The sequence below is a fragment of the Epinephelus fuscoguttatus genome, linkage group LG20 (genome assembly GCF_011397635.1).
Source record: "Epinephelus fuscoguttatus linkage group LG20, E.fuscoguttatus.final_Chr_v1".
Lineage (NCBI taxonomy): Eukaryota > Metazoa > Chordata > Actinopteri > Perciformes > Serranidae > Epinephelus > Epinephelus fuscoguttatus.
The window spans coordinates 13520750-13545966 of NC_064771.1; the positions used below are offsets into that span (position 1 = coordinate 13520750).

Consider the following 25217-nt stretch of genomic DNA (forward strand, 5'->3'; position numbering starts at 1 on the left):
TGTGTTTATTCCACTGTAAAAAATCTCTTACCCATAAGCATACTATTCAGTGATTGTGCTGTGGATAAAGTGAGTGTTAATTGATAAAGACATAAAGAAGCAAGCATAGATAAAAACATTTTCTCTCGCCTCTCACTCACTCAGCACATGTCCATTTAAATAATGGCACATGCTTTTAGATCATTTTATTTAACTCCACTGTAAAGCAGCATTTTCTGATATCTTTTTATGACATTAACGATGTCTAGACGTGTCTGTCAGCGAGGCATTTAGGATGGCTAACAAAGCTTCAGCTGTCATTTTTTCTCTTAATGGCTGTCCAAAATGTCACATTTTTTGTGTTTGGCATGTAACCTAGACTGCACAGTAGCATGCCTGCTGACAAAAGATCACTCAGTAAAAGAACAGTCACCTCACAGCAACCCCCCCAAAAAAACAAAAAACTGTCATCTCCTTGTTCCGGTGTCCGTCAAAATGTCTTTGAGGTTGACATGAAGACAAAATGTAGTAAGAGTTCCTGTACTGAAGCTCTGACAGTTTGTTGTTACACCTCTGAAAAGGGCATTCTATGACATTACATGTCTTTTCACAAGTGTCAAATCCAAATAATGACAGTCACAGCCCCAAATGTCTTTATTCATGTCATACCAATCAGCATGTGTAGAATGGTAACTTCTTTTTTTAACCATGCTAGCAGCTCGGATCTGTGAATGGAAACTATATAATGGATTGTCAAGAAATTTTGTGTAGACATTCCTGATCCCAAGAGGATAAATTCTAAGGATTTAAAGGGAAACTTGTATTTTTTTTTTAACCTAGACCATAGTTTCTCATGTTTTTGTGTCTTAGTGACTGATGGGAACAACAGCTTTTGAACTTGGTCCAGTGCGGAGTGAGAGCGGTGCAGCTGGCAGTTGCAAAATGGCCTGCAATGTAATTCTTTGGGACAATCGCGCACAGTTAATGTACATCCACAAAAAGTGCTTGTTTTTGCCACAGGCTCATATTGTTATTATACATGTCTGACAACATTATGGAAAGGACCCTACAAGAAATAAAATGTTGTCTTTACCTTCAATCCAGTCTGTTTGTTGTTGTGTCTGGCTCAAAAGAGAAGAGTTGAGTTGTTGCAGAAAGTCATTAACAAACAGACCGGATCAGGTGAAAGGTAAAAAGAAAAATGTTTTATTTTTCTGCGGGTCCTTTCCATAACATTGTCAGACACTTCATCAGAGTCTGAAACCTTTTGCTTTATTCGGTCTGTTTGTTAATGTTTTCCTGCAACAACTCAATTTGCGAGACTTCAGAAAGAGTCTTTCTTTTTAGTTGGACACAATAACAAACAGACCAGGTAAAGGGTAAAGACAACATTTTATTTCATTGTAGGGTCCTTTCCATAAAGTTGACAGACACCTGTTATAATTTGAGCCCGCGAGTGGCAAAAACAGACACTTTAAGTGGACGCACATTGACAGTGAGCGATTGCCTTGAGGGCTTACATTGCAACCCATTTTGCAACAGCCAGCTGCAGGGCTCTTACTCTATACTGGAACAGTTTTAGTTTTACACCTGTAGTTCAGTACACCTGGTCCGACCAGGGGGGAAAACCATGACGTTCTACTGGCAACTTATTGATTGGACAGTTTTGGTATTTGTCATCCTGCATCGTTGGTGCATCCTCAGGACCCACATGGGGACATCTAAGTCTAGTGACTGACAGTTGTTAATGCACCAGGACTTGCATGTTTGCATGTTTATATTTTTGTTATTTGGTGTGACAAAGAACTCAAAGAGAAATAACTAATTATAAGCATTGTAAGGAGGCTGTTTCTAGACTGCAAATCGATCTCATGTTATGAATAATGACAAAGATAAAATGACAGAATAAAAAGAAGGCCTCTTGTACAGTCATGACTCGGGGCTTAACTGTGACAAACTACGTGGAGTCAGGTACAATCATGGCAGTTGTAACAACTTTTTATTCAGAGAAAATACCCTCGCCGATGTGCATATGTCTTATGAGATCGTAGACAGATTTCACAATCAGCAAATGAATTGAATATTGGTGTAGCTGTTGCTAAAATCACATCTGCCATCATAAATTCCTGTGGTTGGTTTGCTTTCTTTCACCCCACTAATGAACTGCAGCAGAGTCCGTTCAGAAATGGAATGAGACCCACCTTTTTGAGCAGTCTCAGTTCGGTTGTTAAGTCCACTGCAAGATTTGATTGACAGCTTTCACACCAGACATAACGAACCATATTAACCACGCAAACTGACCTGAGTTCATTATAACCAAACCAAGCAGGTTAGGTGTCAAAGCACCCTTAGGGACAAAAACATGAGAATATATTCAGTCCAGGTTGAAAAATACCAAAGTTTTCTTGTAGCACCACTAGTGTGTCAGAGTTTTTACTTACCCAGTGATATAGCTCAATGTCGACTGAATGAATCGGCTCAAAATGTAGCACAGATGTGATAATTGTTGTGATAATTAGTCTCTCTTAATGGTGTCTTGTAAGCCTGTTTGGGCTGGGCGTGTTATGTATGCATGACGAAAAGTAATGTTAAAGATAACTAACACTGTGAAGTTGAATGTTTCTGCTCAGGGTTTGTTCTTGAAGTCCTTCTGTGTTGTCAGTCATTTTAAGATAAAAAATGACCTCTAAAAATCCATGTTCTCATCTAATGATAATGGAGCAGGAGGAAGGGAACATGCAGTCCGACATTATAAAACAGTTTTGAAGTTCTCGGCTTTTATTTACTTTATTTTTTGATTTGCCTGGCGGGGGGCAGCTATGCCTAGGTACATTTGGTCGATCCTTAAATCAATTTCTGTTTTCATGTACCTGAATCGAGTCTGTATTTTTTGTTGTTGGCCATTTTTGAAATTGAATTCTCAAAAGCCGTTCTGCTCCCTCTCTTTTGTCTCTGTGTATTCCCTGTTTTCTGCTGTGAAAATGGAAACCCATCTCTAGCTCTCATCCCTCCCTCTCTTTCTTGTAATAGGCTCATATCTCCTTTTCCCTCTCTGCTCCCTCTATCTTTCGTGAGTCTGAATAAAGCAGCTAATGGTGCATGGAAATGGTGGCACCACAGTCACGCCTATAGACAGACTCTTTCTCTGTTATGTGTTGCAGTATGTAAGTGAAAATACACATTTACAAGGATGAGAGGAAGTCGTTCTTTTACCCATCTCATCAGTTTATTGTATGGCAAAGTAAGAGCTTAATGACAAACGTGAACTGCAAAAAAATACGAAAGGCTATTATTATACAACAACCTGCTGTTTGTGTTTTTTCTTTATTTTTGCGAAATATGTGATAACTTAGTTCTGGTTTAGTTAGTTTCTCATCGGACGTTTCAGTTTCTCTTTACAGTATTACAATGTATTAATGATTTGAGGGCAAGCTACCGCTGATGATGAATGTGATGATGATGATGTTGTCTCTTACCTGTGCTCAGGTGTACATCCGTATCCTGGACAATGAGTGGAATGTGTACAGGCGCTACACCGAGTTCAGGGAGCTCCACAACCACCTGAGGACCCAGTTTCCACAGGTGGACGCCTTCAACTTTCCACCCAAGAAAGCCATAGGGAACAAGGTGAGCTGCAAGTAACCATGTCCTGTTTGTCTGACAGACTGTTGGCCTTTCTCTGTTAAACACTCCTGTAGAGCAGTCACACATAAAGAATAATGTTTGAGCCCCCTTTGATAATTAGGGAGTGAAACAATGGATCCTTCATTTCCTTGATCCATGAGGTAGACACAAGCAGAATCATTGTATCTACTCAACTGTGGACTTCATTATAGATCAAATAAGCTGTAGCGAGCTAATTGAGCTAATATTAGCTGTGGGAGTCGAGTAGGAGGTATAGCTGCCACTGTTGCAGCTACGTGACCCACCCACCAGTTACATGACTCACCCACCGTCATTCCACAATCAGCTCCTGCTGCTTGGTCCTGAAGCATAAGCCCTCAAGAAAATGCTACAGCAAGATAGCATTTAGCAGTATCAGGTTAAAAGAGAGGCGGTTAACGTTAGGGGTAAGGGTTATATCTTGTTACTTATATGGTGAGTCACATCTTCATGTATGATGAATGAAGTAAATGAATAAGGTGGATTATTGCAACAATGGGCCTCATATTTATTCAGTAATTCCCATTGTGGCAGGTTTCAAATGGCTGGCATGTTGGTGGGTTTGCTGCCTGTGGGCGTGGTTTGTAGAGGCATGTCATGTAGGCGTCAGACAGAATATGACTGCAGGTATACATGTCTTGAGATGATTTTGTGCTAAAAGACTGAGGCAAGAAAGTCACATTTAGTCACAAGTTACATTTTGCTGGTGAGTTTCTGATCTTAATCACTAGTTTCAAGTCTTCTCCAAAACAGCATGATGGTATGGTCCCATTTAGAATCAAGTAGACAATAAAGCAGGGTATGTTTTTGGGCGTGGCTACTTTGTGATTGACAGGTTACCATCACTGCTACCTGTCAGTCAGGACAGAGGCATAGATATGCACATCCAAAGCACTGTACACATTTAAATAGCTATGAACTTATTTTTGGTTGTTGCTAGTGTTTTCGATTGAGAGCTTTGACCTTTTTTTTTTTTTTTTTTTTTCAGTTCATGAAAGTTAATTGTAATGTTTTGGTCACCCTTAACCGAATTGTTAAGCATTCAGTTGTACTAAAAGATAATCTAAGGTGACTGCTGTATCTTTTTTATCTTTATCTTTATCTTTATCTTTTTTTTTTTTTTTTTTTTTTAAGTACATTTTGTTGTTCTAGCCAAAATTAGCTTTCTTAGTAGCAACTTTGCATGGTATAGCCAGGAGCCAGGTGCAGTCAGGTCGCCATATAAGTTGGGGTGCATAGAGACCTTGGGTTCTCAGTCAGATCAACTCTACGCTCCTCCACAGCTCCACCCTCTCGTCCAAATACAGTCAGTTCTGGCTCCCCAAAAACAACATGGCAATGACCAAAATGCAAGGCTTCACAATGGTAGTCCACAAACCAATGGGTGACATCATGGTGGCTATGTCCCCTTCTTTTATACGGTCTATGTGATTAACAGTGTTCACACTTTTGCTCTTGTGATTTTGGTTTTGGATTTGCCAAAAAAAGACACCACCTTTCAGTCCCCACGTGCACCGGTTTGGCATGTGGACAAATCCAAAGCTTCACAGACTTGCTGTGCCGAGTTATGGTTGTGAAGCTTTTCCTGAAGGGGATGGCTTTGGTTTACATTGTTTGAACCCTTTTCATCCCTATAAAAGACCCTCTCCCCACATGACTTTCACCAGTTATTATAAAAATGTACATCAGCCTGTAGAGAGGGTAAACCCTCTTGCTCAGATGCTGAGTCTACTACTGCGATTTCCCTGCTAGCACTCCATCACTCCTCCTCTACTTCCATCTTTTTTTGTTTTGCTGACACACACACACACACACACACACACACACAGAGCCTCACTTTTCATCTACAGGGGACAATCGCCGCTCCAGGCCCCCATGGCTCACTCACCTGTCTAGTTAGGAGAACTGCCATCTCTCTCTCTCCTCCTTCTCCTCACCCCTCTTCTCTCTCCATCCTTTCATCCTGTTCTCCTCTGTCTCCCTCCAACCTTTGGGAGATAATTTGGTTCTGACCCCGATTCTCTGGCTGGTTGGATTTGGTGCGGCCACAGCCCAAAGCTGTGGTCTGACTCTCCCATCTTCAAAGACACTGCGCTTTCATGGCTAGAAACTGGACTGAACGCTGATGTGCAGGGACTGCAAATGTGAGAAGAGCTTCAGTGTGTATGTGTGTTTCTGTGTGTGTGTGGTGGGTCTGTGTGGGTCTGTAAGACTGTGTGGGATCATGTGGAAGTGCAAGTGTCTATCAAAGGCCCAGCCAGTCTGTGTCATTGCATCCTGGAAAGCTCTCTGAAAGCCCATTACACTGCAGGTTTGTGTGAATTATTGGTTTTCACCAGCTCCAGGAAGTCAGCCATCACTGCAGATACCAGCTCTGGCTTTGTTGCTCTCTGACCACATGTTAAAGCAGGAGCACCACACGCTGCTGGAAAGTCCAACACAAACTGAACCCTTGTCTTACACTTCCTGTAAAGTCTTAACGGGTATATCTGAGCAAACCAAACATTTTTTGTCCTGACTTTGCTTCACTTATGTGGAGGTGTACTCACGGTATTGTCAGAGCACCATGATGGCACTGTTGCATATGGTCATTACATCGATAACGTAATCCTTTTGAATAACTGGCAGGAATAATAGAGTTTGTCAGCCAGCCTTTTCCTCTCTGTTAATTTTATTTTCAGTCGCACTCACTCAATATTTTCTTCTCATAATACACAAACATTAGATTTTTATTTGTGCTGTTCTCAATAAATTTTAATGTAATTTTCCTTTTATACCCAAATTACCTTTACCTCCGTTTGCCATCATGTTTTTGTGTTTCGAGTGCATTTTTATAAGCCTCCTGAGGTGTAATCCTCACCCACACAGTTTGTATTTGCGCTCTCTATTAACAGTTTATATTACTTTACAAATAAACTGTGCCTACAGTGATGATGTTCAAGTTAGGTTGCACTGTGGAGACCAGCTCCCCTGTTGATTCTTTTGTCTTTCAGTTTGATACTAAAACCTAAAATGATGGAGACAGAATCCAAAATCTTTCTCCCTTTTTTGGTTCCATCTTTAAGCAACCAGCAGCCCATTTCACAGAAGCCTTTTGCAAGCGCTGCCTACACACGTCACGTTTCATAATAGGTTGTTCTAAACAAAATTCTATCACATTTGGTGGGACCTTCAGGGCTCTCGCACGGGCCTCAAGCATGGTATTTGTTTTGTCATGTTGCAGAGCAGCTTGTATGCTGAAAATCTGGTGAAACCAAGCTGCAGATCTTTCAGTTTGAGCATACAGTACACTTCTATTGTACATGTAGTTGTCTCATATCAGCTATGTCTTGTTTATGTCTTTATTAGTCCCATATTCTTCAGTTGTCTTCTAATGTTCATTCAGTCAGTTCATTCCTGTTAGGGGTCGCGGGGGGAGCTGATTCCAGCTGACATTGGGCGAGAGGCAGGGTACACCCTGGACAGGTCACCAGACTATCACAGGGCTGATACATAGAGACAGACAACCATTCACATACATTCACACTTCCTGCCAATTTAGAGTCACCAATTAGCCTAACCTGCATGTCTTTGGGTTGCGGGAGGAAGCCGGAGTACCCAGAGAAAACCCCTAATGTGCAAGAACAGATTCAAGTCAGATTCCCTTCGAATCCAATGTGTACATGTCTAAAAAAAGTCCACTTTGACAATCTGGATATAGTTATTCTGCCCTTCTGTGTTTAAGGATTTGCAGCACATTGCCACCCTGTCTTTAATTTCTATAAACAGATATCACATATGAATGTCGAATCTATAGGAAACTTGCCAGGGTTTTGGGTATTGGAAGCATTCTGGTCTGCATTTGTACTGCAGTCCATTTGTAGTCCAAGTAGTATTGATCAATCATGTTTAAGCAGGCATTAAACAGTCTGTGTGGAGAGCAGTAAAAGCAAAGTTCATTGGCTATCATCTGACAACAATTTAGCTTTTTATTAGCATTTTTTAAATGTTTCTGCTTTCATATGCAGATATCTGTTTACAGACATTAGTAAACAATGACTGGTGCATGGAAAATAAAGTCTTGGCCCGGTTATTCGCTGGCTATGCTGGAACTCTTGCCGTCTTTTTCTGCACATTTTACAATTGCAGCTGCAAAAATAGTTAGAAAAAATTCCAATTGTCACAAAAAGTTATATTTGATAGAAAATTGGTGAATTAGAAGCCGTACAAAGGGTGGCGGAAAAAGAATTTTAATTGGCTAGCTTGTCATGAAAGTAGTATTGTGAGGAATGCAGAAAAGAAATGACGATTGACCATGATTTGTAGAAAAGTTAAGCAAGCAGCTTAATGTTTTGGCTGGCATTTTCATGGACAAAAAGAAATCACACATTTTTGCACAGAGGTTTGGTCCACCACAAACATGTGCTCATATCAGGGTGAATTTCTCTCGAAGGTGAGGCTGCAGTAACCATCGTAAGATCAACATTTAAAAAATTAATTTAACATCACCTATGTATGCTACAGCCTTTCAACTTTCAACAAAGATATTTATTACTCGGTTGAGGAGAGTCATTCATACACCACAAACTAAGTGAATTTTATGAAGTCCTTCAAGCTGTAAAATTAATTAAATTTAATAATTTGCTCAAATTTCTAAAATGAGCTGCTATAGCAACAGAAGTTTTGGAGAAATGTTGCCAACAAAAAAACAGAGCTGAAGGCCTTTGGGCCAGACTGAAATGAAATGAGGGAGCAGGTGGAGGGCTTTATAGCTCAAAGATGTGATAAGTACCAGATTGGTGAAGTATGTGTGTGTAGGTTTAATGTGTAAATGTGCTTTCAAAACATGAATTTCTCAGTGAAAACTGAGGCTGCACAGCATAAAAAAAGCAGTGTGTGTGTTTGAGAGAAAGAAGCTGTATTGGCTGTGTGTGTAAAACACTGCTGTTCTCCCTGAAACTGTGGGTGTGTGTGTTTGTGCGTGTGTGTGTGAACAGCTATGTTTTTATGCCTCAGAAGTGAGTCTCTGCAGCACGGAGTGTGTATTTTGTAAATTCAGGTGTGTTTATTGTGTGTGTGGTGTTCTTAGTAATCAGCAGGCCTGCCGTGCTGAGTTTCCCTGTTATTTCAATCCAGTCAGTGTTTGTTTCTGGCTCTCTAGGAGCACTTTGGAGTGTCAGCAGCAGCGAAGGCCTTCTTCTTCAGGTGAAGTGGGGGAGCGGTGCTGCTGTAGAGCGCAGGAGTGAAGTATGCCAAGATACTTTACTGAAACAGAAATGCTGAAATTTGAAGTAGGTCTGGGGATAGTGAATATTACTGATTTAAAATAATACTTACAGTGTCGAAAGCAACAATTAAAACACATAAAAAGAGCAGTATCCTTGTCCTCAGGACTGCTGCTGGCCATTTGGGTGCAAAAGTGCAATTGCTTTGTTGTGCATGCGATTTAAGTTACGCCTACAATTACCATTTCTCATCAAAATGTGTATTCAGAGGCCTAATAGAAGAATGGACTTCCTTCCCCATAAAAAAATGGGCAAAGGTGGTGTTTTGACTGTCACTTTTTCAAAAATTGAAGTTGCAACATATGATGTTACAGCACATATAGCATAATACCACCTCCAACTGTTAATCAGGAGGATAGTGTGGAACCAGCAGCAAGACTGTATGAGTCCTATACTGTCTCAAATCGCGTACTTCTGTACTTACACTTAATATTTTGTGTGCATAAGTGCGCTCACACTGAGAAGTATGGAAAAATGCAGTGCACTGTGAGTACCTGGATGGTGCACTCAAAACGGTCAAAAAGTTGAGTGTGGAACTATGGACACTTCTCGCCCTCAATGGTTGCCATCTTGGATATGTAGCAGAAGGGGAGGGACCACTTTTCAAACTGGAAATGGCGGCCGAGGACAGTGTGACCGTGAATGTCACTGCATTGTACAAATACATGTGTTTTTTGCACTAAGCACCGCTATACTGGTGTTGGGTATAAGCCAGCAGTATGTTTATTGGGTTAATTTAGCAGTCTGTAATGATTTGGTACCGCGAACAATAATGCAAATGCTAATGCTAGTTTGCTAACTAGCTCATTTGCGGTCGTCATTTCAAGTGACAGCTGAACGGCCGTGTTTGGTTTGAGACAACACTACCCTGTCGAAATTCACGCGCTACGCCAATGAGTACATAGTGCATATAGTATACTACATGGAAGTGCACTAACGGAAGTACGCAATTTGTGACACACCACTTGTGTGTGAGTACAAGATACATGCAAAACACTTATTTAACTGGCGCTTTTATTCAAAACGACTTACAGAAGGTACATTCAACCCCAAAGTGCAAGAATCATGCAAGTACATTAACCATCAAATGTGCTAATCTACTTAAAATGCTACATCTAGAGACAATAGGAGATCATCCCAGTTGCCAGAGGAAAGTGTTGGCATTGTTTGTTTCTGCAAACCACGGATATGTTACATTTATGCGTTTCATACAAACCATATCAATGTTTGTAAAGTGACATAGTTCTGAGCTGACTTTGGAAGGTAAAGGGGATGGTAGATAGTATGACACCTAGGTGAGACAGCTATCAAGCTGCAGACCACTGGGCACCACTATTCGAGGCAAAAAACAAAGAAAAAAGAGTTGTTTTTTTTAGCTTGACATCAAGGGCATTGTCAGTAGTGACTGTGCCACCAAAACCAGCTCTTATGTAGCACGATGTTGGCAGCAACAGGTGGTATAGTATAGTATTACTATCGGTCAAAAATACACAGGGTACCTTCAAGGTTTAAGGTTTGCCTACGTTTGTGATGCAGTTACTGTTGTGTCTTCCAAAAGGTACAAGAGCATAGAAAATCTTCAATATATATGAAGAGAGTCATGACATAGGGTAATGTCAATGTGCTAGGAAAGGTAGTATCGGCACGGTCACTACCTGGAGCTCGCATAAATGGAGCCTGGGTTTGTTGAAGGTGGCAGTGCTGTTTGGGCTGAGAAAGCCATGTGTAGTGTAACTGTGCATTCACACCAAAAGCGTCATGAGCGTCATAAGCGGCCGACAGCCATTCATTTTCAATGTACGCTTGCTACAAAGGGTGTCAGGGGCGTCGGCCGCAGCGAGCGGCGCGATGCCAGCGACCAGAGCGTCAAGTAGAAGTTGAGAGAAGCTGAACTTTATGCAAATGAGCAGCGCCGCTGCCGAAGCAGCAGCCAATTGCAGACCAGGATTCGGGTACGGAGGTCTGGGCTCTCCCGGAGCTGTACGAGCCGGTGAAATTCACCGTGGAGTTGCCGGGTTTGCAGGACTCTGTGGACCCAGACGGCCCGACGGCTCCGGTCCCTGTGTTTCCTCAGCAAATACGCCGATGCAGTACAAAGCAGGCTTCCGAAAGTGCGATTAAAGAGCTCCCACTTATTTACCACCAATTACATTTCTCAGTGGTCCTACGTGCCAACAGGAGAATAAAATCGCTGTAAAGGACCGCTGGCGCTCAGGTCGCTTTTGGTGTGAATGTACCATAAGGTAAAGGAGGTTGTTGGGTTGGTGCGGAGAGCAGTGAGACCTGGCATTAGGGGAGTGTCTCTGGGACGCCAGAGATCACTGTCTAGCCTTCTGGAGGTGTCATGGGACCAACTAGATGAAACACTGGTGAAAGGAGGTTCCCACCTGATGACCTCAAGGACATGTTAGTTATCACTGCTCATTGGCCTGTATAGTTCAGCCTTGCCATAATAGCTTATCATAGGGCTTAGGAGGTTATTCACTGAGTGCTGATCCTTTCTCTAGAGCACAAACTTCTTGTGTTTATTTGAACATCTATCCATCCATCCATTTTCGTAACGGCTTATCCTCTTGAGGGTTGTGGGGGGGCTGGAGCCTATCCCAGCTGACACCGGGCAAGAAGCATGGTACACTCTGGACATATCACCAGACTATCACAGGGTTGACACACAGAGAAAGACAACCATTCACTTACATTCACACCTACAGAGAATTTAGAGTCACCAATTAACCTGCATGTCTTTGGACTGTGGGAGGAAGCTGGAGTACCCAGAGAAAACCCACGCTGACATGGGGAGAACATGAAAACTCTGCACAGAAGGGCTCCCTCCTCAAAACCAGGAACCCTCTTGCTGTGAGGCGACAGTGCTAACCACCACACCACCGTGGTGCCCTGAAGAGATTCAGTGATAACAAATTTATTTACTTGCAGCTTTGGTTGACAGCTTCTCAAAATATTTATTTAAGGACGATGACAAAACCTCTGTCAATAAAAGGTGTTGCATCTTTCCCCCCAGTCCCTCTGTTTCTGTTTTTGTCTCTTTCTCTGTTCATGTGTATTTGAATTGTTTTCTTATCTTTGTCTCCCTGTTTTTGCTACAGACTGTCTTTTAGCCTCTGTCTTGCTTTCATCCATTACAAAGTGACACTTTCACTACAGTTTTGCAACATTCAAAGCTGATTTTGATACACACACACATCCACATACACACAGGGCCTCTCACTATTATGTGCGACTAATGATGGAGAAATGTTAATGTCAGGAATGATGTGAGAGGTAGAGACCTTCAAAAGCCTTTTAACAGCACCGGAATATCTGCGCCGCTGCAGTTCACTTTGGAAAGGATGAAACATGCAAACTGTCAGTGGAGATCAGGTAGTAGACGATATGTATGCACACACAACCCTCACTAACTGTATTACATGCCAAGGACACTCTCGGTTTCATCATCATTGCACACACACATACGCACTTTTCAAAATGATTGACAGCGTAGCCGAAAACTCTGCTCTGTTATGGATTTAAGTCATTAGAAATCCTATGGAAAAACGTCACACACATACTTTTCACATGTAACAGGTACCTACATATACATATACACACTTTTATGAGATTATCTATGCTAACACTTAGCTGACTTCTCAGGCAGTATGCATGCCAGTGCCCTGTGATGGGACTGTTCAGCTAATCTCCTGCCTTGTGTGTTGTCAAGACTCATCACTACAGGAAGGGAAGGTGAATCACAGAGGTGTAAACCAGATGTGGGCTTAACTCTCTGCATAGAACGTATGAATTTTAGCTTATATGAAGTAAATTTGTGTGCCAATGTCTGATTTGGTTGTAGAAGTATTTTTAAGCACATTATCAATGCTCTCAACCTTCTTCCAGTCAGGGACCCTTAGAACCTTCAGTGATTATTGCTGCTTTCCCATTTTTATATTGCAATGGTCCAAATATTTTAAGGGATGCACAAATGTATCGGCTGAACATTGGTATCAGTCGATATTTGCCTTGTTGACTGCACATATATCTGTATCTGTACATATAATGACATTAACCAGTGGCAGTGGTCGATGTTTTCCTGTTGTGTCACATCAGTTTTGCCCAGGCTACAAAGCAGGGCTTGAGACAAATGCCGACAAACTTAAATTAATGAGCAGGTACAAGAAGAGTACAGTGACTGTTTGGCCAATGGGCTCTGTGATCTCACTGTCATGTCAAGGTGGCTAGTAGCAGCCGGCATCCCGGCCGGACGAACGGAAACCTTACCTGGAGCACCATCATTACAAAAGGAAGTAGTAAACACACTATCATTGTGTCAGAGGACACACCCTGTTGTTTTCTTAATAATGCTATGTTGTGAACAACAAATCTGTATTAAATTCAGCAGGAGAAGAGCTAGTTAATGTTAGCTCTGAGCAGCCAGTAGCTCAAACTGACTGCTGACAGAAGTTGCACCGAGTTACATTTTGATGTGTTGAAGGAGAAATTTGTTGATATTTTAATGGCAATTGTTAATGAATTATTTTATAAATAGTAAAAAAGCATTTGAAGCAGCCAAAGATGTTTTTCATGTGAAAGGTTATATTAAAGGTTGTTTGATGGATTTGTATGATTGAATTTGTGCTTATTCAAAGATAGTGTAATGAAGGACTTTAAATCAGTAATGTTTTATAGTGTAGATTTAATTTCCCTGGCACAAAAGGGGAATAAATAACAACAAAAACCAAATAAACAACAATATAAAATTTCAAAATCGTTGCATGCCTAAATGTTTTTTTTTAAGAAACTTTGCCTTATTTTTCAGAATGTTTTCATTGTAGGAGGCAGTGCAGTGTAGTAAATACAAAATATGATGAGTTTGATGATTTCTTGTTACTTTACCATCTGCCCATTGCTTTGATATTTTAGTGACTGTATTCATCTATCGTTTACTTGCCTGCCATTGCCAAGCCAAGCTGCAGTAAAGTTTATGACATGACTTTAAAAACTACTCTTCCCGGGTCGACCTCTAGCTCAATAGGTAGGGTGTGCACCCCACGTAGGCTGAGTCCTTTCAAGCGGCCCGGAATCTATTCCAACCTGCAGCATGGTCATCCCCATTCTCACTCCCCGTTTCCTGTCTCTCTCCAGCTGTCCTCAGATAAAGGCAAGAAAAGAATGATCTTTGAAAAACAAGTACTCGTTCCTAAATTCAGCTGAAGCAAAGAATTGGAGTGGAGAACCATTTCCTTTAACTTGTCCATGTTTATCCTGCTACTGTTGGAGTTTACATTGACACCTTATTATAGCCAGTTTGGAATCAGCCAAATTTTACGCCAAGCTAAGAGTTTTTTTCCCCCATAAGATTGGATCCCCTTTCTATATAGGAATCCAGGTTGTAGGTGAAAGGAGATAAGCTGCCATACTGTAGTGGCACCTCTCTTGTAAACCTGCATTTAACACTAATCCATGTAAAGGATTTAAATTTTTAAGCACATTTGCCAAGAAATGTGTTCAAGAGATTACGTTGAAGCAGTTAAATGTTGAAACTATCATCAAATGCCATTAAAATAATTTTTAAATCTGCAGTAGTTAAACTTTGCAATAAAATGTTGTCCAGTTTTAACATATGGCTGGGTGACTTTCCTGAGCTGTGGGGACTTTGGGGGAAAAAGGAAAGTAAAAGCCACAAAATGGTCCACGAAATCAATTTTACTTTCATAAGTCTCCATTAAACCCTCATGTTTTGCTCGCATTCTGAGTGGAGTGCCACTGAAGGACTGACTCTGGGCTGATAAAGTCCAAGGGATCTGCCTACACGGAGCCAACGGTGAGCTGCTACTCCACACATCTCTTCATAGCTAGATGAAATGGTGCATTTCTTACAATGCAAGAAATCATGGAGTTCAGTGATCTAAATCATAAGATAGCAACTCCTGCTGCATTTAATTAGCTTCTCCACACAGCACTTTCACATCCAGACCATGGAGGTCGAACAGAAGCAGTACATTAGTAATATTTTGTCCCAAAATCTGAACCGTAATAACCAATTTCAGGCTAGTGCTTTATTCAGACTGAGTAACTTCGACATTCACATAGACGACCTTCATCTGTTGGAGGGGGCGACTGCTGCTCATGAACAAATCTGCCTCCACTGTCAGTGTAACTCTGTTCAGGTGGTAACATGATTAATGTGTCTTTTTTTTTTAGGCACAGAAGTTTTTCATTCCAAAGTTAACTCTTTAAAGCATTTTTAGTATAATTCTCACAACTTTCATAAATACCTCAATTTCCCCTTGAACAGTGAAGCGAAATAATGTGAAAACCTGTGATTGCATTTTGGAGAAAAGCTTCATTACATTTTTAGTATGTGTGACTCCAGGCTGAATTATGGCAAGTGAAGTTTGAAATTGCGCAGTTGACAGTAGTGAGACATAATTCTCTTTTGTCTTTGGGATTAATGTAGGATAGATACAGGACTAAAACATGGAGCCAAATGGTATATGTGTTGACATGACTTTCGGTATGGTATCTTTGGAACCTAAACCCTTCAGACGTGGTACCTAGACCCTTGTGTTTCCACTGCAAACAGTGCTCTTAAATATGGGCGGGGTTGTAGTCACTCACTGCTATGTCCAGCTCTCACTGTATTTCCTCATTATCGGTGACAAAGATGGAAGACTGCACCCCATTTATCGTCCACAGAATGAGGCTGCATGCCGACATTTTCAGAACAAAATAAAACAGGCTGCAGTGAGAGTCTCTCTCCATGGGATACTTTAAAATAGCGGGTTTGTTTAGTCCTAGTTAAGCTCGTTATCAGCCCATCTAATAGCCATTATTATGTTAGCAGTTTTGTTAGGTTAGGTTTCAGTTTCACCTTTGTGGCAAGGCTTAGGAAAAGATTGTGGCCTTGGAACATTGAAATATTGACTTTCCCCTCAGGGGGATTAATAAAGTATATATTAAAAAAAACATGATAAAATTATATTTTATGTCAACATTGACTTTTGTATGTCATTAAACTGCTTTCTTAATTACATTGTTGTGACAGAGTAATCACTGCCTGTATTAGAGATGATGTTTATTTCAGGCAAAACACTACATTTGTGTACCATTTAGGCTTCACTGGGAGGTGGTTTGGGAATGTGTAGGGTGTACAAAGTGCAGGGCCTTGACACCAGAACCTTGGGTTTGTGTCTCAGGTTAAGGCAATAAAAACACTTCACTTAAGGTGATGGAAAGATTGTAATTTTGGTTAAATGTTAATTAAGAAAAAGGTAATAAAAAAGTGCTGTAGTTGCTGTAGAAGAAAAAACTGATATATGTTGTCAGTGTTGTTCAGTATCGACATTTTGGTGACTTGCAAGGTAAGATAATAAGTGATATTTCCTCATTATCTGAATTAAAAAATTGGCTCTGTATTATCTTTCCTTCCTTCAAAGTAATTGTATATAAACAGAATTTTTAGGGGTCAGCTGAGGTGAAAGTCCTGTGTTTGCTTGACCCATCCTTCCACCCCAACTTCATCCCTACACGGACTTTGTTGCTCATTTTATTGTGTCACCTGACTTCTTCTTTTGCTCCAGCCATACTTTCAATGGCCACTAGAGGTCGCTTCCTTAAACATAAACATAACTAATAATAGCCTTCTGAACCTGAATAGTACCGCTAGCAGGTCCCTTCTAACTCATGTGTAAGGGCAATAACCACTGATAACGCCCACTCTGTCAAGGCATAAGTTGGTGCAGATTGCCTCTTTCTGTACACTCACTTTTATGACTTTTTGGCATGTCTGAGAGATCATGCATGTGTGCATGTGTGTAACAGAACTCCTCATTAACATTGCTGACTGTGGTTCTTGTTGACGAGACACCTTCAGCTAAGTGGCAACTATGTAAACACTGTTGAGGGAATCATCATTTGGATTCATTTCATTTAGAAATTGGCTAATGTCACATCAGCCAGTGGCAGAGTTGACCCCTGACAGCGGGAGCCGCGGCCCCGCGAGGCCTCATGGTCATCAAGACTTTGCCTCTTTGACTCATTTGTGCATCTGTGTCTCTCCGTCCTGCTAATGAGCTAACGAGACTCTCCCTCTCTGTGTCTCCAAGCGCTTCAGGCCAGACTGTCCAGCTGCGTGACCTAACAATACAGATGATGTTACACACACACACACACACACACACACACGCACAGCCTGTGACAGCTCTTAACCAGCTGATTTGTCAGGGGCCTGGCCATGCATACAGGCTAAATGTTCCCAAGTCGCGCCTGTCAAATCCCTCCTGATGCTAACACTGAGGCAGAAGGGGGGCAGAATGATTACATCAAAGACACGTTGTTGTCAGACCCCAGAGTCCAGCTGTCAGCTTTTCTTACTGGCCGCACCTCATCCACATTTGATGACTTGTGTCAAAATGCGTTTGCTATTCTTTTTTTTCTTCTTTTTTTTTTTTGTTCTCATCCCTCAATATCAATTTCTCTCATTTGCCCACTTGCATCACTGTCTCCTCTCCTGCTCACTTAAGTCACTCATCCGCCTTAGGCTTCAATACAAATCGCTTCATTTTTTGGTATTTATCTCTCTCCCTTTTTTCTTTCAAGGCCGCAAATGGAGAGACGACGTGGTTTTCTTTTCCCAGGAGCTGCAGATTAAAAGAAAGGCACAATGTAAAAGAATCTTTTAGGTGAACGTTGATTCTTCTACAGGCGAAGCCACTCTCAATCACCACGTCCATGCTCAGTGAGCAGTCGTATAAGACTGTGTAGAAGACTGTGCAGAAGTTTTGACCTCAACAATTGCATACTAATACAATTTGTCTGCAACATTTGCATATTATCTTCCTGCCCAAGCCACTAAGCTGCATTGTTGTGGTCTTGCTTGGTAGCAGCAGGGCCATGTCCTTTGTGCTAGTGACCGGAGAGAGAGTCTTGTTTTTAAAAGTCTGTCTGTGTTCAGCATCTCTGTAATTTAGTTTCACTCCTAGCGTCTGTGCTGTTTGCTGTCGGCAGTTAAGTTACAGCTGACGCAAACCCAACGTTTCCTGCTGCTGCTTCACATTTAAATCGTTCCACCACCAAACCAAGAGGCTTTAATTGTGAAGCAGGTATCGGAAATGTAATATGTTTATCATTTTGCTCAGCGCAAGTTTCCCACCAGTATTAAAATGGCCACTGGAGACCAGACTAGTGTCACTGAATCTGACTGTTCATTTTAGGCTCTGATTTTGCTTTCAGTCTATGTTAATCCCACAGTTTATGAAGATGTGCATGCAGCTTTACATTGGTATGCAAAGACAGTCCTGCTTGCACCCTGTAAGGTGATGAGTATTTTTAAAGCAAAAGTTCCACATTTAGGAAAATTTGCTTATTGCCTTCTGGCAGAGAGTTAGATGAGAAGATCAATACCTCTCTCATATCTTTCAGTTAAATCCAAGGCTACAGCCAGCAGTCAGTTAGCTTAGCTTGTAACAAAGGGCATATCAGCTTGGCTCTGTCCTGGAGCTCACTAATTACCACACTATATGTGGTTTGTTTAATCCATACAAAAACTGGAGTGTTAAAACTTCCTGGAGTCTCCGATAGTTGCCTGGCAATGGCCTCAGCAAAGAAATACACCTATTTAACATACTTTTGTGTAAATAAACAGTAGTATGACATTTCTGGGTGGTCCCGAGCCGCAATTACCGCATAACTTCCTGAAAGCCTCCCTGCCAGTTGGAGGTGCGTTACCATGGTAACTTGTGCCGCACGGTCAATTAAATGTGAAATCTTCTACAAATACATTTAAATTGAAGTGTCATTGAGGTTAGAGAGCTGCCGTGGTCACTGTCCGCCATTGTCTGTTATGAATGTTGTCGTCTACCGCATTGCATTGTGGGATATGCTGTTGATGTTGGTGTAGTGTCCAATGATAGCATACTGTAACTTTTCACTGGAAATAGTATGCAATTCATGTACTATTAGATTCATGTTAAAGTTTTGGATAAGGGCGTAGGGTTTGTTTGAACATTGGGGTGGACCTGTATGAAAGTGGAGGTTTGGGGGTCCTCCAACAGAAAATTTAAAGCATCAAAAACCTAATTTCCTGCATTCTGGCCAACTATTATGCACCAATTTGTACCTCTTTTGCATCAATTACTGGGGTGTATGTATTTAATTTTGTGTAAACAAAAGTCTTCTGCTACTAAGGAAAGTCAGAGCTATTTGGGAGGGACAAATGTACATGTACTAAATACTGAGAGGGTTGTGTCCCCTGCGTCCACTTCCAAAGTCTACACCTATTGTTTCAGACATACTAAACAATCTCCTATACTGTTTAAGGCTAATGAAAAGCATGATAGTATGGAAACTCAGATGCAGCCATAGTTGCTAGTCTTTGTTGACACTGGGATTGCGGATCATTTCGATCCCCAGCATGTTCGAACTTGTGATCAAACATAATTATCATATCAACGTTCATGTTAAATTGCTTGCCTTTCTGATGTTTGGTTCACTTGATCATCACCATCAGCTGATCATATGCTTTATTCATTAATAATAATATAATATTGAAGTCTAATACACAGAAACGCTTACTTAAACAGGATGACATTTACACAGGGGAGTAGAGGCAAGATGGTAACAATGATTAAAATCAACAGTTGAGGCTTTTTTAAATACTAGATATTTGTTTCAGTGCAAGAAAACGTATTGGCTTTAGATGATTGTAATTACAGTAGCATTACATTAGAGTCCCTTAAGGTAATCATAACAGAAAAAATGGCACATGCACAACCACCACTTGCCCTCGGCAGTCACCCCATCTGCACATACAGTGCGAGAGAGGAGTGCCAAGGCTGCCCTGATTAATTAATCAGAAACAAAGTGAATTATTAATCAGTCTTAGTATGTTGTATTCACATATTATGCAATATACATGTTTTACGCTTTTAATTATGACAAGAAGACATTGTGGAGGTCTTGTATGAGCATTCCTGAATTGCCTGTGATGTTTTATGCATGGCCTGGACCCGCGGTTTGGTATGTGTTTAGAGAACAGCCTGTTCAGCCTCGCTGTGGTCCAGTGTGGGCTGACTTGGTGGAAAAGTGTTGACCTTGTTTTGTTGCCAGCGTGTACCAACGCTGTCCACTCTCATTTAATTCAAGTGTACTGCAGGTTCAAATCAGCGCTCAGGTTGATGTTCCCGTTTAAAGTGGCAAGCTGGGAGGTGCTTTTTAATTTTGACTGCATATGTTAAGCCAAGAAACTTTTTGTTTCCCATAAATATACCAGGCACCAAGGGAGCGATTCACATAGAAAATCCTTAAATTTGTTCACAGTCTGCTCCTTATAAGTATGTGCATTGCCAAGACGGCAGCTTATTATGCAACCAGCGAATCTGGCCTGGGACTTCCATTACACGGCATCCCTACATCCCTCCTGCCTCCCCCACTGTAAAGAAATAAAACCAAAAAGAATATGTATCACTGTAAACACTCCCAGTTTTTATCTCCAGAATTTCAAGCAGGATCGAAGTCTTGGTCAAAAGCATTGATTTTCTGTTGGGAGAAAAAAAAAAAGTGGTTGATACCGGAGGGTGCAGTTACTTTTCACTTCTGAAAGTGTTGTTTGTTGCCAGGCAACATTTAGTTCTTCAGACATGCTATTTGGAGGGTTTTTTTTTCATCCCCCAGAACTGAAAGGTGTAAAGCTGGCAGCAAATTCACTGAGCAGTTGTGGAGAACCCAACGCATATGTGACTACGCTTTTCTTCCATTGACTTCTCCCCTCTCCTGCTTATCTTCTCTCGCTGGAACGTGACATTTCGCTGTGGTGTATATATATGTGTGTGTGTGTGTGTTTGTGCCTTTCCATGTATTTAAACATCCACTTTATCTCTCCGTCATTACATGTCCATTTTATGATCCCCTATCACCCACACCCCATATGCTGCTGATAAGCATGCATATAGAAATGTCTTATCTTGCAACTAGAATTCATGACATGCATGACAACTAGAGGTGAAGGCAGAAGGAATGGACAGAAGTCTATAAACCATCTATATTCCCCTGCAAAGACAGACTATAAACTACTGAAGCTGTGGAGAAAAAACAAGTTCAACCATAAAACCCACATCATACCTAAAAAATACAGACACTTCACTCTGCCTTTGAATAATCTTCACAAAACCTAAGGGGAAAAGCTGATGGGATCCAATTTTTCATTTTTACTTCTTTGTATTACAAAAATAAACATATTGTTTTATTTTGTACATCCCATACAGTGCTGCAGGAATGAGTCCTAATACCCGGAAATCAGTTAGGATAATTGTACTTCCAGTTCCCTCGTCTCAGAGTCAGTTGGTTTTTTGAATGGGTTTTGGTTGGATACCTAAAATAAGGTCTCTGGTTAACACAAGCTTAAGAGACTTTCATGGTTTGTTCTTTAACAAAAATACATCAGTAAATACCCAACCTGTGAATTTTTAAGCTCGTTAGCCTTACGTTTGCTAACAAATGGCTAGATGAGACTACACAAGTTGTCAGGAACCTTAAACGTTATCACGATGATCATGGTTTCTTTTTGTTTAGCCTAACATTAGCATTTTACTTTCATTTACGTTACAAAAACCATAAAAGTGGTGTTGATTTTTGAAGATTATCTATTGCTGAAAAACGTGCAAGTATCATGAACTTTTGCTTGGCTCAGGGTTTATTTTCTGCAGTAATCCAAAATCCAGTTGAAAAGTCCCAATTGCTTTCTGATGAGGGAATCAGTGCGATCCTAACTTCCTGGTTGAGCTACAAAAAACTTCATTGTAGGAAAAAAAGCGATGCATGCTTGCTGATCTTGAAGAAGGCCCAAAGGCCGAAACATCATCAAAATAAGAAATGTATATGGAGCCAGAGTGTGCGACACTTTTCTACAATCAAGTCTGTTGCCAGTGATCAGCACTTCAGTATAATATTTACATATTTTAAATATGGTTTACAGAAAACGTCGTCCCTTTAGCACTCTATAGCTTAGGCTACATAGGATTTAAATGTATTTCTCTTTTGCTACGTGGCTGTCTGTCCTTCTACCTTTAATATTTATTGTAAATATCAATAAATTAACTAAATTTACAGGTAAATATTTTTAATTATACAACAGTTAGTTCCGGCCCTGCAATCTGATTGGTCAAGAGACAGTAAAACCGTGATGATATTGGAGTACAACATCACGGTTATTTCACTGTGTATGTATCACTCCGCCTCACAGCTGATTGCAATCAACAATCAAATCAAAACTGACAGTTACTGTCAGTTAGGTCAGCAGTTGTGTTGTAGGCTAATTAATTCATCCACTGTCAAACAGCCAAAAATATGGATTTATTTCCTAAAATAAGTTTTGAATTGAACTATGAATGGTCATCAGAGGAAGATGAGGGAGAAGAAGGCAGAGTCAGCTGTGCCTGTGAAGCGACAGTCCACCATGCAGTCACCAGAGACTTATTTCACCGGCTGCACAATTAATGGAAACATGCAGATAAATGTGTATAAAGAGTTAGTGCCTGGCACACCATGTTTGCGTTACATAGCAACGGTGACAGCGGAGTCCTGAGGGAACTATTTTTGTTGGCGGAAGACAAATAAAATGCTTAAATTATCTATTTTGTCCTCATTTTTCAACATTTCTTAATCAGCCTTGCTTATTTAACTGTTGAACTGTTGTATAAAACTGCGGCCTCGTGCCTACGACCAAATCACATCCGTGACGATATCACAGCACAACATCACTCCCTCTCGTGTGATATTGCTTATATATTATTTAAAGGTAGCTAACTACACCATATTACATACATTCACAAAAGCTAGGAAAGCAGCTGAGATGCGCTAAGCTAGTCACCCTTGGCAGCCTTAGCAGGTGTTTTTGTTTTCCTTTTTTATTAACTGTTGTGATTGGATTGAGCCTTCTTACTGCCTCATTTAGTAATGTGGTATTGCTGACATAATGAACTAAGGTGCCAGCTCAACAAAATTGAATATTTTTCATTTACATACAGGGCAAAAATAAATACGTTAGCTTTAGCATTAGCTAAGGCACGCTGTTGCTCTCTCTAGCTAGCTTTCCCTTCGTTGAGCCCTCTTGGTGTAGCTGTCTAGTCTGTGGTTTTTTCTGTTTAGCTTGTCTTTTAGCCACTGCAACTTTAAAAATCTTTTTGACATTTCTTTTTATATGGCATAATAATTTATAGTAAAACAAATGTTTACATTTTTTTGACTGAATATGTAGTTAACTGCCTTTATAGAGCCTCCCATATCTTCCTATACTGGTAAAACAGGATGTGTGGGATTTATGGAGCTCCTTTAGAGGACAGAAATAGGCCTCGCTCACCTTCATGTTTATTATGTGCCGGTACATGTCCCTTCCCATATGATGAATAATAATAGACTGATTTAGGCTTCCTGTCATATCAGTATAGTGGTGTGGAAAGGAGGAGAGGGAGGGAGGGAGAGGGGCTGGGAAGGAGCAGTGTTGAGATAGCTTGATGTAAGCAGACAGATGTAAGAGGACAGAATCAGCCTTGTACCTGCATCAGTATGCCACAGTAGTTTCTGCTCTGCCCTCTCGTTCCTCTCTGCAAACATGAGACAGCACCTGGCCTCTTCAGCCCTCCTCTCTGTCTCCACAAGAGGATGAATCTGTCATGATGTCCATTAGTGTTATTACCACTCTGACATCCATGAAAGCAGTCGGGGTGTCCCTTATTGTGTTGACATAGCATGAAACCCACGCTGGCACGCACAGCCTAATCTGACACATCAGATTTACCCACTCCTACTGCTGCCTGTTTCACCCTGCACGTGGCAGAGTTTAGTTATACACTCCTACTCCCCTAAATTCACACACTTATCCACTACTTGGGGCAACACTGAACCACTTATGGACTCCCCCATTTTAAAAGTTCTCTCTGGCCATTACACTGCACATCATCTACCAAATTTTGGTAGGTTCCCAGTGGAAAAATGGAAATACACTGTGCCATGAATAAGCAGCGAAAGGCAGCTAAGGTGCCTCTGGAAATTCAGTATGCATTTATGGAGATATTGAAATTATTCTCACCAAATGTACCATCTGTTGTTACACACAGATTTATTTAGATAAGCAATGATCCATGCACAGTTGCTGACTCGTAGTTAAAATATTCACAGTTGTCTATAATTTGTTTTTGTGATGAATGAGGTTGCTTGCACTTACGTTTGGTTAAGTTTATGTGTGCCACTGCCACAGTAGTCTGCTTACAACTCTTAGAGAGTTGGGGATATTTCTTTCTTGAATCACAGCAATTAAATTGAACCAAAACAGTCATAAGTCATAAATCTTTTGGCATCATATCATAGTTAAAAATATATTTCAGGACACACAATTAGATTGGGGCCATACTTCTTTTGGCTGTATTCACTGATGGGAAGCCAGTGAAGGATCATTCCTCCTTGTTGCTGCACCAACACTTACCACGGGTTAGGGTGGCTATACAGATCTGTGTAGAGCTGGGAGAACAGCACAAAATTCCTCATGCATTACACTTTCTGTGGTTGTTTCCAATTTGTTTGCATTTATATGAAACATGTTGCACTGACAGAATAAAAATATATTTTATGGAAATTTAAAAATATGTAGAAAACTTGAAGGAGTTGCTGATTGTGCACCAGAGTCTCTGTCGGGAAGTAAGTAAGGAAACAATTTCAATTCCAGCGACTAATACAATCATTTTCAGAATTGCCATGCTATTTTTTTTTCTTTTTACAGCTGTGCCAACATGGCTTACAGGCAAACGACAATAAGTTAACCCTTTGAAACCTGAGCAAATTGGCTTGAATTCCTTAAAAAACATGGGAAGAGGCAATGAGCAACAAAAGAAATGAAAAAGAAATTAGTAAAAAGAGAAAATTAGAAACAAGAAAATTAGTTTAAAAAAGTGAAAAATATAAAATAAAATAAATTAAATTATAAATTAAAATATAATAATAATAATATTTATGAATACAGTTTTTACCTAGCTTTTTTCTTTTTTTCCTCCAGTTTTTGTTTTTTTGTATTTTTTTTTTTTAATCTATTCATTTGTTTACAATTTGTGGGACATTTATTGCTCATTGCCTTTTCCCCAGTACCACTGCCAGTTTGCTCAGGGTTCAAAGGTTTAAAATAAAACAAACACATCCTAGCTTAAAGTATTAATTTTGAAATAACACAAAAGGTACAAATTAGGAAAAAGTAAAGTTGGACAAAAAACAAAGGAAAAAGGTAAAGGTCAGGGAGGGGAGTTGCATGTGTGTATACAATGGCGTGAGTGTATG

General features: G+C 40.6%; 1 protein-coding gene across 1 annotated transcript in view; it reads left to right on the forward strand.

Annotated features, from left to right (window-relative positions):
* snx29 (sorting nexin 29) overlaps positions 1–25217 on the forward strand; it is a 195763-nt gene that overhangs the window by 153646 nt on the left and 16900 nt on the right. Inside the window, exon 19 of the mRNA XM_049563223.1 lies at positions 3466–3606. Within this exon, the coding sequence (XP_049419180.1) occupies positions 3466–3606 (141 nt within the window). The remainder of the gene's footprint in view (positions 1–3465; positions 3607–25217) is intronic.